This window comes from Danio rerio, chromosome 3 (genome assembly GCF_052040795.2).
Source record: "Danio rerio strain M-AB ecotype USA chromosome 3, GRCz13ab, whole genome shotgun sequence".
NCBI lineage: Eukaryota > Metazoa > Chordata > Actinopteri > Cypriniformes > Danionidae > Danio > Danio rerio.
Window position 1 is genome coordinate 13,987,058 of NC_141023.1, and position 15,560 is coordinate 14,002,617.

The window sequence follows — 15,560 nt, forward strand, 5'->3', positions numbered from 1 at the left end:
CCGCATTCGTTGCTATTTCTGTGTCAAAAAAAGCTTTAACTCTATGCTAAAGATGTGTTTAAAAAAAAAAAAAATATATATATATATATATATATATATATATATATATATATATATATATATATATATATATATATATATATATATATATATATATATATGTATGTCTGAAACCGCGTGATTGGGCCCGATTTCCGATCATGTGATTGGATCTGGACATTCCAAATTTCCTGTAATGTTTTTTTTTCTTTTGGAGAAAGTCTTATTTGTTTTATTTCAGCTAGAATAAATGCAGTTTTTAATTAAAAAAAAAACATTTTAAAGGGCCATGACACCCCCCTCTTTCGGTTAAAGTCTACTTCAGAATTTTTTCAAAAGATGCATGATTAATGGGCGTGGAGCTCCGCGAGCATCGGGCAGGAGTGGGCGTGGCCAGCAGGGGATAAGGGGAGCGAATAACTGCTGTTGTCATTTAGCTCACAAAATGAGACACAAAGAGGAGACGCATGAGTTTATAGTTTACAAAGTTAAAATGCAAAGAAATGAACAGTGATTTAATGCCCTGCTACATTTGTTATTCGTCATTTCATATACAGACAACCACAATTTATATCATTATAAAGATGTGTGTTCATCTAAACACTATAAATGAGGACTTCTCCCTCAATTCCCGTATCCAGCAGACTCAGTGCAGCAGGTCTCCTGACCTGTCTATTTTAACCATTAACTCTGCTGGTAATCTGGAGGATTTAGGCAAACACAGCAGCACGGCGATGTGTCTGAATGTGAACGAACTCCTGATAAAACACAGCGTCCGCCATTCTCTAATTCTTGTGCTGCTCTCCCGACAAAAATGCTAGCAGCACACACACAGCTTTGCTGTATGATCGGCCCTGACAAGATCGCGGGGGATAACATGCAACAAACCCCGTGGATGATGGAAACAAACGCATATGAGCCTTCATGAACGGCTAAATACTGTGCCGTGGTTTCCGTGTCTCTCAGCTCGGGCTTGACACTGGCAGGTCTGGCAGGTCTCATGAATAATTAAGCAGCCGGCTCTTCTCATAGGATAAGAAAACTCCGCTATGAATAATAATGAGAAACCGACGCGTCATCATTGCACTTGCAGTTCTGCGCTACGTCGCCGATTTTGATCCCGCCCCAAAAATCATTTTAAACCCGGAAGCTGAAATTAGCTGACAAAAGCTCAAAATTATCCAGTTTTCCCCACAATTAAAGCTGACAGGTGCTAACATTGTCTTAACTGATGCTCAACACACACACATCTGTTAATATAAAAAAAAGTTCTCCGGGGTGTCCTGAACCTTTAAGGTCAATATTATTAGCCTCTTTTCCCCCAGAGGTCGAAGACCGCATATACTGTACACGTTTTTATCATCTTCTCCTGATAACACTTTTTGATCTTACAGATAAGAGCAATACATCAATCAAATCTATTAGGTGTCTACCTTTTTTGTGTACACTTTTCATTCTTTTCTTTTTCCGCAAAACGCGTCTGCAAAATGCACTGAAACGCCACAAAAACACAGACATGAGGCATATCATCACCTCAGATTTATAAGGTTCTATCTGCGTTCTGAATGATTTTGAGATATTGAGCTTCAAGTTTTTGTATTCCATATAGCAAACAGTATGTGTGTAACATTTGTTTTTTTTTTAAATAAAAAGTCTTAAAATGTTAACAACTTATAAAAAACATCCCATAATGTAAATAAGTTGTCTTTTAATAAGAATGTCAATAACTCAATTTTGACAAAAATGTCAGGTAGAACCTTATAATTCCAAGGTGACGATATATCTATATGAAGCTATGTAATAAGTAGCTGAAATAAGCACAAATGTCAGGGCATGTCAAAACATCTCAGGGGCCCCAAAATCACTTCAGACCCCTGAGGGTTAAGCAATATTTGTTTTTCGAGTGTCTACAGAACAAAAATGCCTAGTTAACCTAATTAACCTAGTTAAACCTTTAAATGTCACTTTAAGCTGAATACTAGCATCTTGAAAAATATCTAGTCAAATATTATTTACTGTCATCATGACAAAGATAAAATAAATCACTTATTAGGGATGAGTTATTAAAACTATTATGTTTAGAAATGTGTGGAAAAAAATATTCTCTCCGTTAAACAAAAATTTGGGAAAAAAATGAACGGGCTAATAATTCAGGGGGGCTAATAATTCTGACTTCAACTGTATGTTGTTGTGGTCATCATATGCATGGATTTCCTATGTTACCTGCAGCATTAATCCAGATGAGTGGTTGTGGGTGGATTGATTATAGCAGTGGTCACACATCAGCTCACTTTCGGTTTGCTTAAGAAACAGTGAGTAACAAGGGAGATCTTTCTGTGAGATCTTCTAAATCCCTCCTGTACGAATTAACATCACTCTTTCAGGAGGATGTTGGAATTATAAATGCCTTAATGCCTTAAATGCCTCATGTACAATAAAGTTAAGGATTAGGTTTATTAATTTTAAAAGAAGTATAAATGAATTAGTAAAAAAAAATGGTTTATAAATGCAAATAAAAAGGCAAATGTTGTAATCTGTTTGAATAAGTAGTTTAGATAATAGATAGTTCACTCATAACTAATTCATTCATTCATTCATTTTCCTATGGCTTAGTCCCTTATTTATCAGGGGTTGCCACAGCTGAATGAACCACCAACTATTCCGGCATATGTTTTACGCATCGGATGCCCTTCCAGCCACAACCCAGTATTGGACAGACACCAATCATCCTCACTTGTTGGTTATGTGTCCCGCCCCAGCCTCTAACACATAGACACACAACCCAGAGAAAGAGAGGTGTTATGACTGTGAGAGATGCTGCTCGTGTGAAAACCATTTTCATTCATTCATTTTCTTGTCTGCTTAGTCCCTTTATTAATACGGGGTTGCCACAGCGGAATGAACCGCCAACCTATCCAGCAAGTTTTTATGCAGCGGATGCCCTTCCAACCGCAACCCATCTCTGGGAAACATCCACACACACATTCACACACACACACTCATACTCTACGGACAATTTAACCTACCCTCTACCACATGTCTTTGGACTGTGGGGGAAACGGAGCACCCGGAGGAAACCCACGCGAAGGCAGGGAGAACATGCAAACTCCGCACAGAAACACCAACTGAGCCGAGGTTCGAACTAGCGACCCAGCGACCTTCTTGCTTTTAGGCGACAGCACTACCTACTGCGCCACTGCCTCGCCAAAACCATTTTAGTGTGCTCAATTATAGCAATGCACTTTTTTTTTTTTGTCAGTAACGGTAACGGTGCTGTAAAAGGGGAAACAGTAATTTGTTTGATCGTTACTGAATAAAGTATTGCCGTTAGTAACATCAGTTATTTATAGCGACGTTATTCCCATCGCTGACATTTTTAATGGTCTTAAAAGAAACAAAACTATAATATTGTGAAATATTGCAGTGTTACATGATCTTTTACATGATCTTTTAAAATTCATTCTAATTTGTGTGTAAAATATATGCCTTTTTCTCTTCATATTCCTTCAGATTGTTTTCTTTTGGTTTGTCTCATGTTGTGTGTGGCTGGCAGAAATGATCATTGTGTTTTTGTTTATTCGTCTCTCTTTCAGATTTCGTAAGAAGTCTGGTGGCCTTGGGAGCCGAGGGGCAAATGATGATTTGTCAGAAGGTACAATATCCAGAATTTGCTATATTTTCGGGCATTCGATGGTATACAGCTATATCTCCTAAAGCACCAATCACTTTACAGCACAAACACTTGAAAACAGCATTGGATGATTTATATTATTTATGTTATAATTTAGTGCATGTTTATGCTTGTATTTTCTATTGCTGCCAAACTAATTTGGTTGTTTATTATTACAATGACAATACAGTTTTCCTTTATCCTGTTTTATGACTGAATTTCTACAAATTAATAAAATTTTTTGCATTCTAGAATTCATATGGTCCTATATAAGGCGTTTCTTTTAATGATTAGTTTACGATCAGATCTTTTCAATTTGATATTTTACAGAGCAGATCCATGCTGAAGTGTGTTATGCAGAGTGTTTACTTCATAGAGCTGCGCTCACGTTCTTACAGGTTTGATATTTTTCAATCTAATCTCTAACATTTTGAGAGGTCTGATTTAGCTAAACCAACATATTTTTAAACCTCATCTAAAACTTGACATGAAACAAGTTGCATTAGTGTTTTCTTTACTGTTGTGGAAATGACTTATCAAGCAAGACCAAATGTTAAACTTAATTGTGTCTATTATGAATTGATTGTATGGGGTATAGTTTGCTATCGGTGGATCTCATGACAGGTTTAATCCACCTTTGAGCCAATGAGCATGTCATCAGATAAAAGTAGATTCGTCTTTGAGATTTATAATTAAACATTACAAGGGACAGATTATTAAAAAAAAAGCTAATTAAATCCTTTGTAATTACAGCAATTGAATTGTCTATTTTAATTTCATAGGAACTTAATCTTGACTTATTCAGTGACTTTGAGCTTTGCATTTAATGTTTGTTTGTTTAATGACAGGATGAGAATATGGTGAGTTTTATTAAAGGAGGAATCAAAGTACGGAACAGTTACCTCATATACAAGTAAGTGAGTGACGGAAATCTGTACCATCAAAACACCTGCTTGTTTTCACCCAATATAAAAAACAACAAATCTTTGTTCCTGTTTAAGATGCATTTTTGTCAGTTCGTTTACAAATGGCCAATGCTTAATATAGGCAGCACGGAGAGTAGCAGTGCTGGAAACCCTAGACAGTTCTTGAATATTAATCGAGTGTTTTCAAGTAGGGCTGCACGATATTGGAAAAATCTGACATTGCAATATTTTGTTTTGCTGTGATATATTTAGATGATTTAAATAGCTTTATTTGAAAAGATGTCTTTAATTTAGATTATTAAAATATAATCAATTACAAGCATATATACAAATGACAGAGCGAAAATATAAGTGAAATAAATAGTGCTTTATGGTTTTCTGGGGGGTCTAACATTTGAAAAATATAATATAACACATGAAAAATAGAAATTGAGCAATCAAATGCAAAATAAAATGGTTATCGTTGTATAGTAAATAATTTTATACAATAATATGTTATAATATCTTTATCTTTTAATCTTTAATAAATAATCCAAACCTATTGCGGATACACACATTGCGATATCAATGCTCAACTGATATATCATTCAGCCCGATTTTTAAGGTTTGAAAAGTGCTTAGATTTTATATAAAGTGTTTGAAATTGTATTTGTGTTGCTTTCATATCAAATAGTTAATAATAATTAAAATAAAATATTTTTTCTTTTGCAAAAAATTAAAACTCTGGAGTCCTACACTTTCAGAAATAAAGGTATGTGAGCGGTCACTTAGGTGGTGACGTTTTAAAAGGTATACATTTGTACTTGAATGGTCTATATCGGTACATCAAAAGTATAGATTAGTACCTACAAATTTTAAGAGGAACACTTTTGTACTTTTTAGGTACTAATCAGTACCTTTGAGGTATTAATTTGTAAATTTTGTATCTGTAATCCATGTATCTGCAGTTTTAAACTGCTTACTATGGTCTATTAATGTAGAGTTAATGGATTCACTATTTGCTAATGCTTAATAGATGATTCATAGTGTGTAAGTACAAAGTTTTATCTGTCATTTGCCACACGTGTCAAGTGCTGGGGGAAAAAAAACAGAGAATACATCTAATACAAAACATGAAGTACAATACAGTAAAGTGCTTCAAAAGTACTTAAATATGGATTATATATATATAATACTTTGGACAAGGTGTAATAACCCTAAGGCAAAAATGGGCTCTTGCCCATATTCAGCCACTTATAGAGTTAATTAAAAACATATTTGATCAAGTTTCTATCGTTGTGCAATCGCTTGTGAGGTTAAGCGATGCTGACTGAACACATCATAATTAAGGTACATGGTGTGAGAACACACAATAAAACATTCATAATTGCAATCAGAGTCAGAGCCTTTAATTCCCACTTGTGTGCCAAGATGAAGCCCTTGAATTAAACTGTTTCTGCAAATGTGAATGCTGTGAATGAAGTCATGGTTCTTCTGCAGGGAGCTGCACGCCTTCATCCAATCAGACGCCACTTTCAAAGGACCAAACCACAAGCACTTAGAGGGCGGAGTCTCGTTTGGCATCGGCGCTTTTAATTTGGTATGTTCATCTGTAATGTCGCATCTGTTTTCATTCGCATAAATGTTTTTCTGCTAATAGCTATATATTTTTATACAAAGTTGCTCATTTATATTATGTGAAGAATGTAAATATTGCATAAAAATTTTGCAATAAAACATGGTTTCAATCCAGTGTGTTCTGAGGAATTAAAGCCATAGCTTTCTCGAGAAAACAGTGCAGTATATGAATAAAAACGATTGTTTCTGCAAGAGCTGAGAAACCACTTTAAAAATTTTTTTCTTTGAGAGTGAATAATAATGATGTAGCAATAAAGCCTGAACCAATTTGCTGATTCAAATTTAGTTGAGTTGCCAAAAAAATTGCTATACACTTGAAGAAGTTTATTTACATGAATGGATCTCTAAGGCTGCATTTACACTGCACTGTTCAAGTGACTCAATTCCCATTATTTATTTATTTTTTTTCTCCCATGTGGCACAGATCGGATATGGCCCATGTATGTGTAGGCACGAACAAATCACATGGATTCTAATTTACTCAAATCAGATTCAAGCCTTGTTCATATGTGGAAATTTATTCGATATGAATTGGATCTATGCCCTCGTGTCTGCAGTGTAAACAGGTAGATCGGATTTTCACCCGTCAATGTGAGTCGGGCGTCATTAAAAACCATCAAGTCTGACACTTCCTTTTCAGAACAGACTTCAGCAGAGTCCCAAACCTTAAATCTCATACACGAGGACTTAAACAGCTTTTATATTGTCATATAGCACAGGTATTTAAGCATGAGAGCGAGAGAGCGCAATGTCCGCCACGTAACCAATATAAACTAACATAGAACTAGTGCATTCATCACAGGCATAAATCACGCCATGGACATTACAATAAGATGCCTAAAGCTTTAAAAAAGCCAATACATCAAAAGAAGATTGACAAATGAGAACCTTTCTGTCATAAACTATAGTAAAACAGCTTGTCAAAAGCTGCGAACAGATTACATAACAGTACAGGAATAGAAAAAAGAGCCCTCTTTAATTATCAGCTGTTAGTCAGCGCCCGTTCTTTTTTTTTTTTTTCCCCTGGTCATTGCCCCTTTGAAGTGGGCTGTGTAAATGCAGACAATCAGATAAGAGTCACTTTTAAAAGATGATATAAGCAGGTCAGCAAAAAGAATTGAAGACAGTCACACAATCTGAATTGACCATCAAGATCTGCAGTGTAAATACAGCCTTAGAGTAACTGATTGAGTTACATTGTGTATTTTGGCAAGGTCTGTGTGAAATTAAAGTTTACAATGTTCATTTCGCTAGCACATATTGTTATTCTTTAGGTGAATAATTAATCCGTGCAAGTTAATTCACTGGGGAAAAAATTGTGTTTTGGTAATCTTGTGCGTCCACATTTAGTGTCAGTCATTTTTTATTGACATCAGTTTCAATGCTTCAGCCACAATATTCTAAACCACGCCCCCCTTACCGTTAGTTTGCTATGAGGGAATGATGCTCAAGAAGAAAGCCCCGCCCCCTACTCAATATTCCATTTTAGTTTGAAGTACGTCAACACACTGAAATTAATAGCTTCAGCAATTTACGGTTCATGCAGAATTTAATCTTGTAGTAGTGTTCGTAAATTCAGCAGTGCTGCTTTGTTGACAGCAGTATCCGAGGAGGCCGTTTCTCATTCAGTTTTGTCTTCTGTTTACTTCAGATATGTTTTACATAGTATGTCAATAAGCTATGGTTTCATCCACTTAATTTTATTTGCATTTTAGATATGCACATAAAAATCGGTTGATGGAAACGTCAAGATTTTAAAAATGCTTATAAAAAGCGTATGCACATAACTAAGTAGAATAAACTTTTATTTTTTATATAAGAAAAGATGCACATAAACTGCGATGGAAACACTTTTACCGAACAAATTCCAGGATGTGCATTAAATTCATGTGATTTTGTTATCAGAGAAATGCGTGAATGAATAAACCAGCAGGCTGAGCACATTGTCAAACATCTGAAATGTTGTTTTGGTCATTCTAACCCCCTTAACTATTTCACTATTAGTGTTATTATTTTATTAATTGCCTCTAGAGTTGTAAAGAGTGTCTGTGCGCCAAGTCTCATGCCATCAGATGCCACCCTGTGTTCATAGCGTGCTGCATTGTCTACTGAGGCGCAAGTCATTAATAGTAATTAAATAAAGAAAAGATTCATGCAGCAAATTCCATTTTTCTTTTTGGTATTTGGGACCAGTTTATTAGAAAGTGACGATTTTATTCTATTGGACTGGTTGGATGAAAACGCTGCTTTATTCGCAAATGTTTTATGCAATATTCAAGTTTTCCGCATAAATTTAATTCACATCATTGGATTTCAAACATGGCTAATACCTATAGTCAGACCATTCTGTTTTTGCTTTAAATGTCAAATTTATCGGTCAAATTTACATAAGAAACTGCTCAAGCTGCATGTTCTGCATCATTGTTTAGATCAAAATTCAAATACAATTGTTGCCCTTAATTTTAAATAAAAAAAATCTTTACTTTTATTTAGATTTGTATGTAACTGATAAGAAAACTAAATTTAAATAAAACAAATTACATATTAAAATTTGCCAAAGAAACATACTGCAATGGCCTGATAAAAAGCTTTTCATTTACTGTCTACTGTCTTGAAGTCAAAATCTTGAACTGAATTGCGAGTTCAGTAAATCATTACATCCCTAGTAAACAAGTTGCACCTCAAAGCAGCAAGAAGTGAGAAGGCACAGTAAGAAACTCTGCCACATTTGTTTTTTTTTGTTAGTTTTTTTTGCATTTTGAGGCAGTTTCTGAAATTATTATGCAGAAAACAACTATACAAATAATGTTCAAGGTGGACTTTGAATTAGGTGCTTGCAGAGATATATTTATGATTTATTAGATTGGTCACATGACTTTTTTTATATTTTACATCACATTTATTGCCATACTACTGAAGCAGCAGCAGATAGTTCACCTCAGATCTTGAAAATAAAATAGACTGTTTGAAATTAAACTTCAGAACTGTGACTCAGTGCAAACAAATTTACCATTTAAATGTATAATTAGTATTAAATACCATTTAATAATGTTAAAGAAGTTTAATATGTATTAATTGGATTACAACTGTTACCATTTTGTTGAGTGCAGTAAGTGCACATATTCTGTGCTTCTAAATGGCTGTATTTAAATTTCTGTCGTGTTTCATCTTTTATCTTTTCACTGCATATCTCGTCATGAAGTGTGTTGTTGGACACAGGGTTACAATGTAACCTGCTCACCTAATGTTTACATTTGTAGTATTTATATTATTTGCTAATTATTAATAACTGATTCTGTGTCTCTTTTCTGGGCTTTTACTGTCCACCGGAGGTCACATTTCAGTCACAAGCGCATGCTTTGAGAGCCTTCATGACTGAATGAATAAAATAAGCAGTTTTCCACCAAGGCAACCCGGGGTGCTGAAATATTATTGGCTAAACTGGCAGTGGGTGGGTTAAAAGAACCAAAACAAAGACAGCTGTTCTGGCATGTAACGCACATTTTCAAAGTAGAATATCTAACTTCAGCATTGTTTTTCAGATAAACAAGAATGTTCACTTGGGATGTTTCTTAAATATCTGCAAACATATTATGGTATTTTATACTTTAGATCAGGGATTCTTAACCAGTGGGCCACGGCCCACTAGTGGGCCTCAGCGACCCTGCAGGTGGGCCACGAGAATAAAATTAACTCTCAATATTATACTATAATTTTTTGGATTTTATTATAACATACTATATTAATTGATCAAAGTAATGCACTTTTTCCTGTTCTATGATCGATTACTTTAAACTCGGTGCAAAAACAGCCTCATGATCGCGTCTGCAACTAGTCCGTTCATTCACAAACTATACGTGAAGTGGAAGTGAAAGTCTCTTTGTGTATTTTTATGTAAACTATTTAATATATTCACATATTTTTCCAAATTAATGTCCTGTGAGTGTTTTATAGCGAATGCTCGCCCATACAGGAGGATCTAGAAAGGCTCATTAATGTTTCTGCCATAGAATGTTAAATAAACTTGCATATGAGCTTCAGATGTGCTCTGGCGGAGATGTTCACCGTTTCTGTCAGCGATCTCCCAATAATATACAGCTGCAAACTCAACCGCAATCAGATCAACGCGTTTCAACAGATTTAGGGTGTTTTACTGTATTTCACATTTGTCTGTGTGTTTTTGAATGGTAGATATTTAATTGTGGATATTCAGTCAGTCCAGTTTAAAGCAGAAGCTGGTCTTCTGCAATCTCCCTGTTGACCCGTGCTTCTCTTTAAATCTGTTCATGTTTAAAAAATAAATAAATAAATAAAAAATAAAATTATATATAATATAGTTTTAGTTTTATATATAATTAAATTTAAATAAAATTTTATTTTTTTATGAAATACTGATAATACAAAATAATAGAAGGCACAATAAATGTATAATATATATTTGTAATAACAATATAATATATTATTTGTAAATAAATAAAGGTTTAAATGAGCATTTCATACAAAAATTTTAGAGAAAAAGACAGACAGGTGGGCCTTCAAAAATTGATCAGAGAAAGAAGCAGGCATCGAAGTGAAAAAGGTTGAGAATTTTTTTAATGCATATCTTCTTGTTTCCATTTGAACTTTACAATAATTAATGCAATGTCCTCAAATGTGCCTAAAAAATGTATTCATGGAATTATAGTTAATGTGTATCTATTCTTCACTGTCCCACAGACACTTTCACTGTTTCCCGCCCGGATACTCAAGCTGCTAGAGTTTGCAGGATTTTCTGGAGATAAGGTGTCAAATTTATACGTCACATCTTGAACTTGTGTTTGTGAATGGCTTGAACCTGCCACTCCCTCATTCTCATTTATTGAAAAGCACCTCAGCGTGAAGCTTAATGTCTTTATTGTTTTGTTAATGGTGTTTGTGTAGGAGTTTGGCATCTCTCAGCTGTACACCGGCGCCACCTCTCATACCCTGCGCTCCATGCTGTGTGCCCTTCTCCTGCTCTGTTTCTACACATTCCTCTCCTTTATTTTAGGTAATGTATATTGGTGATAAATTACGCTGTTTAAAATCCACGTAAATCAAGCAGCTTACATCATTATGGCAAAAACGTGTCTCTTAAAGGGATAGTTGACCCAAAAATGAAATGTCCTCGAGGCGTTTTAAACTTGCAAACTATGAATTTGTTTTTTCCTTTTAAACACAAAACAAGATATTTTGAAGAATGTTAAAAAAAAACACCCAGGTGATAGAGGTTTTACTCACGAGTGATTGGCAGGCTGATTGGTGCAGCAATAATGCGGTGGATGTATCACGTAAATACACTACATTACATTAAGTACATTGTTTATTTTATTTTAAGTGACACTAGGATAAGTTGTAGAATTTTTATCATGTGTTAACACTTAAAATCTTATTTAATTTATGTATTAATTTGTTTGTTGTTTTTAGTTGTATATTGAATATTGAAATGTCATGAAAATGCCATGAAAATAGCCTTGGTTGCTGACATGGCATTCAATAAAAAATACATTACATGGAACCGGATAATGTAATAAATCTGATTTGCAAGTTCCTAAATAAAAATGAATCACAGGAATAAAATACACTTTGTAATGCATTTGAAATTTTGCCTTTGAAAAGATTTCACAATATTATGATGCTTTTAATAAAGGAAATGCAGCCTTGGTGTACTTCAAAGAGACTTAAGCGTCTCTAAGATCAACAATAAAATCTCAACAATGCATACTTTAATATGGTGATATATACGTACTGTATATTTGAAAATTCTCAATTATTTATTGTAGTCATTATTGATTAAAGTGATGCTTTGTGCAGGTACTGGAGAAGGGGAGGTGGAAGAGGCAGAGAGACTATTGAAGCCCTTTCGACTGCGATATCCACGTGTATGTTTTTGCTTATTATTCATTTATATTTTTTATAAATAAAACAAAATGACTGGAGCATGTTTACATGTTCTTTAAGACGGTTTGATTTCATTCTAGAACTTTCTTCTAGAATTATTTTACATTCTAGAAATTTTAAATACACTAAAATGAGTTTTGTTGCGGTTAGTTCAAAAACTTTTACCATTTAATGGGTATAAATGTGAATATTTGCAGTCTCTGTTTTAGAAAGTCATTATTTTTATATAAAAAAATCATTAAAAATTATTATTGATGATTCATTTGGGCAAATGCAGATGTTTGTTTAATAACATGTAGAAATGGATCCATTTTCTTCCATTCCCGGCAAGCATTTTTTGTTTTTAAAAGCTGTCTAGATGTCTAGACTTTCACTGACGGCAAGTTTAGTCTTGTTTTAGCCAAGCTGTTTACATTAAGATGTCTAATAGATGTCTAATAGATGTTTAAACATAGTCGTCTTGGCTGAAATAAGGCTAAATTTATCAGTGGAAATCTAATAGACGTCTAAGAATAGCCCGAATCTAGACTAGTTATCAAACAAACAGAAATGAATGACTGCACACATAAAGTCTATCTAATGTCTATGTGACGACTAGTCTAGTTTTGGGCTATTCTTAGACGTCTATTAGATTTTCACTGACAGCGCAAGCTTAGTCTCGTTTTAGCCAAGCTGTCTATGTTTAGATGTATATTAAACACAAAATCCCCAGCAATCATTATTTGTATTTAAAAGATATCTTATAGATGTCTAATAGATGTCTAAACATAGTCGTCTTGGCTAAAACGAGGCTAAATATGGGCTGTCAGTGAAAATCTAATAGGCATTTAAGAATAGGCCAAAACTAGACTAGTCGTCAAATAAACAGAAATGAATGACTACACATATGAAGTCTGTCTATTTGACGACTAGTCTAGTTTTATGGTATTTTCAGACATCTATTAGGTTTTCACTGACAGCCCAAGTTTAGCCAAGTTGACTATGTTTAGATGTCTATTAAACACAAAACTGTTTGCTGGGTTCCCACCTGCAACCAACATCTTAAATCCCAAACAGAGAAAGCAATTGTGCACGTCAAGCCATAACATGGGGTCTTCATTAGGTGTTTTCGAAGCTCATGTACTGATTATCTCTCCAGGGAGCGATTTTTCTCTTCTTTGCAGGACGAGCAGAAGAAATAAAGGGCAATATTGATGAGGTGAGAAAATGAGAGGAGAACATTTAACAGATTACATCCTTCATAAATGCTGACTGCTCAAAGATTAGTGTTTTTTCATCAGATCGTATGCTTAAATTATTTTAAAAACTTGTGCCTGGTTAGATGTGAACGACTGACATGTTTTATTGAAACATGTGCTGTTCGTTTACTCATCCTCAAGCCATCCAATATGTAAATGAACTTTTTTTCTTTAGCTCAACATTAAAGAAACTGAAACTTGATCATTAAAGGGCAAGTTAATGATGGCCAGCACATCTAAAGTCATGTGTGCAGTATAAAGTTGTCAAAGTAGATAGGCCAGTAGATAGGAAGCTTCTGCTCGTGAACACACTAATGTTGTAAATATTGTTCAGTTTCTTGCAGAGGCTGATCATTTTGCTTCATTCAATCTCAGTCCATCATCAGATATCTTGGGTTTTCTTTTAATTTTCTTTGTTTTATGGGACATTCTGCCAGAAACGCACATTTTCACTTATAAATTATAAACTATTATTACTGGGCCTGACCTTTAAGCTTATCCTCCTTAGAAAAATCATACAATTCAATGATAGAACACATCCTTGATCACTGTCAGCTTCTCCTCTGTCAAATGATGTCTTCCATTTTGAGTGACAGCCTTAAAGGTGTATTGCATGCATGTTATGTTAAATTCAATGCAAATGGGGACAGTTGTAAAATAGTATTTATTAGTTGAATTTATTTATAATTTCAGGTTTTTACCAATTTATGTGAATGAAAACAATTTAAGCTCAGTATTTCTGAAGTTTTTATTCTTCTAAATAATATTTTTAAGCTTAACAAAAGCTGTGGGTTCAATTGGACTGAGGACAAGGACAGCAGAGTTTGTAAATTTGTAGTGTTTTTAATAAAGAAAAAAATCATATTCCTTTACATATTCCTGTACAGAACAACTCACAGAAATCAACCATCAGTCCATTTTAGACAATTTTGGGGATGAAATACTTTTATTTATTTTATAATAGTACATTTTATAGTATTTTTTATTTCAAGGACAGATAATGTATGTTTTTGCTAGAATGTCCCTTACAGACTCTCAAAGTTTTGGAATTAATCTCAAAAGACCACCATTTAAGTTCAAAAACGAAAAGTTTTACTGAAAAAAAAATCTGAAAAAGTCTCTAAAAATCTCTAAAAAGTCAATTCAATGGCCTAAGAGTGAGAAAATGAACAGCAAATTCAGATTTTGAGTGAATTGTAATTGTGCTTTTAAAAATAAGAGAAAGGTGAAAAAAAATGTTTAGCAAATCTTAAGTTTTAATAGTAAACAGTCAATTTAGATTATGGGACATAATGTTTACTGATGTGCGTCTGCATGTTCAGGCGGTGGCGCTGTTTGAGGATGGCTGTAAGGCCCAGCAGGTCTGGAAACAATTTCATCACATGTGCTACTGGGAGTTGATGTGGTGCTTCACCTTTAAGAGATATTGGAAGATGGCCTACTTCTACGCAGACCTGCTCAGCCAGGAGAGCCGCTGGTCTAAGGTCAGCCACTGCTCTAATAAATCCAGACCATATGGAAAACATTGAATTTCACATAAAATAAAATAAATGTGAAGTAAAATTGTGACCTTTAATAATTTTTTTTGTATTTGCGGTTTTATAATGTGGTTGCAATTTAGAATGTCATTTTGAAATGGTTGGTTTGAGCTCCATCTCCTGTTAAAACTAACATAGAGCGCCATCTGCTGTTAAAAACTACTCTAGAGCCCCGTTCGCAGTTTAAAAACTAGCCAAGAGTGCCGTTTGCAGTTTAAAAACTAGCCTAGAGCGCCATCCCCTGTTTAAAACTAGCCTAGAGCACAGTCCCCTGTTTAAAAACTAGCCTAGAGCATAGTCCCCTGTTTAAAAACTAGCCTAGAGAGCCATCCACTGTTTAAAAACTAGTCTAGAGCACAGTCCCCTGTTTAAAAACTAGCCTAGAGCATAGTCCCCTGTTTAAAAACTAGCCTAGAGAGCCATCCACTGTTTAAAAACTAGCCTAGAGTGCCGTCTGCTGTTTAAAAACTAGCCTAGAGTGCCGTTTGCTGTTTAAAAACTAGCCTAGAGTGCCATCCACTGTTAAAAAACTAGTCAAGAGCAGTCCGCTGTTAAAAAACTAGTCATAGGCACCATTCGCTGTTTAAAAGCTAGCCTAGAGCGCCGTCCGCTG

The 15,560-nt window shown here is 34.6% G+C and overlaps 1 protein-coding gene across 3 annotated transcripts in view; it reads left to right on the forward strand.

The window, feature by feature from the left end:
* Positions 1 to 15,560, forward strand: part of zgc:158403 — a 46,197-nt gene that overhangs the window by 20,171 nt on the left and 10,466 nt on the right. For all 3 annotated transcript variants that reach the window (XR_015480071.1, XR_015480070.1, NM_001080084.1), the window contains 9 exon segments: positions 3,633 to 3,691; positions 4,040 to 4,107; positions 4,558 to 4,622; positions 6,115 to 6,214; positions 10,969 to 11,034; positions 11,173 to 11,281; positions 12,085 to 12,152; positions 13,310 to 13,369; positions 14,732 to 14,893. Coding sequence is in view for 1 of the 3 variants with exons in the window: in NM_001080084.1 (NP_001073553.1) it covers positions 3,633 to 3,691; positions 4,040 to 4,107; positions 4,558 to 4,622; positions 6,115 to 6,214; positions 10,969 to 11,034; positions 11,173 to 11,281; positions 12,085 to 12,152; positions 13,310 to 13,369; positions 14,732 to 14,893 (757 nt within the window). In the remaining 2 variants the exon portion in view is untranslated.